General features: G+C 38.1%; 1 protein-coding gene across 1 annotated transcript; it reads left to right on the forward strand.

The window, feature by feature from the left end:
- The first annotated feature begins 463 nt into the window (after positions 1 to 463).
- LOC101538611 (calcium homeostasis modulator protein 6-like) lies at positions 464 to 1866 on the forward strand. The gene is made up of 2 exons (XM_004605785.1): positions 464 to 1021; positions 1402 to 1866. Exons 1-2 carry the CDS (start codon positions 464 to 466, stop codon positions 1864 to 1866), a joined length of 1023 nt encoding a protein of 340 aa, XP_004605842.1.
- The last annotated feature ends 1541 nt before the right edge of the window (positions 1867 to 3407 follow it).

Below are 3407 nucleotides of genomic sequence, written 5' to 3' on the forward strand. Positions count from 1 at the left end.
CAATAAGGAATATTTGATGCTTTTCCATTTTGCCCAAGTAGAACATAGTTTTCCGTTGGGTGATTACATTAATTTTGTGTGATAAGGCTCTTCCTGGATTAAGAGATGGGAACAAAGACCTCAATGGAATGAAGTTCATCCTTTGATAGAGTTCCTACCTGGGAGATGAAAGTAGCTCTGTGGTGGGAACAGAGTGATGGGTAAAGGCTAAAGGTGGAGGTAGATGGGAAGGGTAAATACTGAGAAAGGGTGTGTACACTTGGCTTGGAAATTTGTTAGCCAGAGTTGATTTGGTTAATTTGAAAGCAAAAGAAACATCAAGGAGAACAGTGCAGCCCTCTTCTTTTATCAGAAGCTGCTACTTAACAAAAAGCAGAAAAGAACTCCAGACTCTTGACCCTTGACAAGCAGAGCAGCAGGAAGAACAACGGGCACCTGAGCGGAGCAGCCTTCGCGGGAAGCCATGGAGAAGTTTCGCCTGGGGGTGAACCTATACCTCAAATATCGCTCAGCCCTGGGCTGTGGCCTGGCAACCCTGCTGACAATAAGCGGGGAGAGCATCTTCTCCAACGTGGTGTTCCAGTGCCCCTGCAGCAACAATACCTGGAACCTGGCCTACGGTTTGGTGTTCCTGTTGGTGCCGACCCTGGTGCTTTTCATCCTGGGTTACCTGGTGAGAACACGCACGTGGAGGCTGTTGACCAACTGTTGCAAGCAAGGCTGCTGCCCTGAAAGCTGTAACGCTTGCCTGCAAAGTAGCAAGTGTTTCTGGCAGCTTAGTTGTTCGGTTGCTTCTTTGCCACTCACATGGATGGCCATGGCGCTGCTTGAAGGTACCTATTATGTATGTGCTGGCAGCGGGTGGAGCGTAATTGTACGGCCCCTCTGTTCTGCCATCTCTGAGAATGACACTAAAAAATACGAGGACTGCACTAAACAGATGCCCCGGATTCCCTGCAAGGAATCAAACCTATTACCCGAAATGCAGACATTTCCAAAGGTTCTCAAGGCTCAATCTCAAGTAAGTAACTGGCATTGGTGGTAGAGGAGTAGATTGAAGAGGTCTGGTTTCTATGGATTAGATGGGTTGAGGAAGAATTGTGTCTTTTCTTCAAACTTAGCCACCAGAAAATAAAATAGAATCGCTACTTGTCTCTACAGAGCTGAAAGGCCAATAATTAAGTAAAACCAGTGAGGAGGAAAGACTCTCACTGAGAGCAGATTCTGGGTTATATACCTCTGTCTGCCCTTGCCTTCTACATCACTCTCTTATTTCCCTTTCTCTGATGGAATCAAGACTTTACATTGTTACCAGTTCATCACATAAGAGTAGGTCAAACTTTACTTGTAAATTATTTTTTTTACTAAAATTTGATTAAATTGCTGCTTTGTTATTTTCAGGTTCTAGGCTGGAGCCTGATTGGGTTCGTTATTATCTGCCTTATGATTGGCGCAATTGCTTCCCAGTGCGGCTCTCCTATAGGTTTTCAACAGCTGAATTTTTGGAAAATCTATATGAAACAGGAAGAGGAGAACTTTAAAAAAGAAGCAAAAGAGCATGCTGCAGAATTAGCCAAAAAGAATGTCAAATGTTTCTTTATGCCACCCTCAGATGCAAAGAACACCGGCATCCCTTACACCCCAAGCCTTAAAAACTGGAAGGAAATTTCATCACTATATACTTTTTCAGATCTTCCAGGTGAAAATTACTATAGTTTATTGCACAAATGTGCTGAAACTAAGAGTAAAAACAATTCTGAAGTTGAAGAGAGTGAAAAGAGCTCTAAAGATAACAAAAAGATTGAAAGCAATTCTGGAGATAATGAAAGTGGAGATAATAAAACTAAGTGTAAAAAACAAACCTAGAAATACCAGCTAAAACCTATCTTGTATTTGGATATTGTCTAAACACCACTGATGACTAATGACCTTATAAATGGATAGAAAAAACAGTTGCTTTGAATTCTATTTATTTTAGAAATAAAAAATTGGTATTTGAACATATTCTGTCTTCTAAACTGTAGAAGCAATTTTACTTATGAGATAAAACTTATTTACCTCTGAATTGATTTTTTTATTTAATTAATTAATTTTATTTATTTTTGCTCTTTGGGTCTCACCCGGCGATGCGCAGGGGTTACTCCTGGCTCATGCACTCAGGAATTACTCCTGGCAGTGCTGGGGGACCATATGGGATGCTGGGAATCGAACCCGGGTCGGCCATGTGCAAGACAAATGCCCTACACACTGTGCTATCATTCCAGCCCCAATTTATTTTTAAAGTAAATACAGTTAAATGATGCAATCACAGAAACAAACTGGTTTTCAGAATCATTCACTAGGTAAGAGGAAAATTGTTCATGCAATTTCTATAACTTTATAATTATATAAACCCTTCATTATAGGTTTATTCTTTGCTTTTATGTATCTGTGATAAACCTCAGTTTGAAAATATTGCAATGAAATTTAAGATAGAGACAAAAAGAAAGAGTATGCACTCTCAAATCCAGTACCAAATTTTAACTTGAAGAGGTTGTATAAATTGCTAATATAGCTTGAGAAAAAGAAAATATTGTGTGTTGGGAGATAATCCTTTTGACCTCTCATATTTCCTACTTGTATGTCATATTACAATACTCTGACTTATTTTAACACACATAATTTCTCAGGATTCCGTTTGTAGCAAGTGATCTTGAAAGATGAACTGATCTCTGTTATAGACAAAGTGTAGAGTTGATTATAGTAACTGTAAAATGGTTACTAATACCAGGTTAGCCTCAAGCTCAGTGTTCTTTCCAATAGCATTTTCATATATGAAAACCTATGATCAACGTCTGTGTCACTGTATCACTATCATCCCATTGCTCACCGATTTGCTCATGCTGGCACCAGTAATGTCTCCATTGTGAGACTTCTTGTTACTGTTTTTGGCATATTGAACATACTGTTTTAGCATATTGAATATGACCAACCTCAGATTGAAAATATTGCAATGAGATTTGAGAAAGACAAAGAAAAAGAGAACACATTCTCAAATCTAGTACCAAACTTTAACTTTTATATGATCCTTTTCATTTTGGTGGCAAAAAAAAAAACAGTGAAAGAACAATTGAGAATCACTATTAGTAATACTATTAGTTTTACTATTAATAGTAAATAGTAATACTATTAGTAATACTATTAGTTATCATAATTTGGGAGAAATTTGGTGATCAATGGCATGATGATGATTAATTATCATATCAAATTAAATCTTTGGGGTTCATAATTTCAATGAAGAGGTCACAACTCAATTTTTAACCAAGCTACAAAATTTGCCCTACAGTTATAGGGCAGTCTCCTTAAGCAAAAAAATATATGTATCTTACAATGGATTTGGTAAACATGCATATTTCAGGAACTGTGGC

Source organism: Sorex araneus, chromosome 4 (genome assembly GCF_027595985.1).
Source record: "Sorex araneus isolate mSorAra2 chromosome 4, mSorAra2.pri, whole genome shotgun sequence".
NCBI classification, from domain to species: Eukaryota; Metazoa; Chordata; class Mammalia; order Eulipotyphla; family Soricidae; genus Sorex; species Sorex araneus.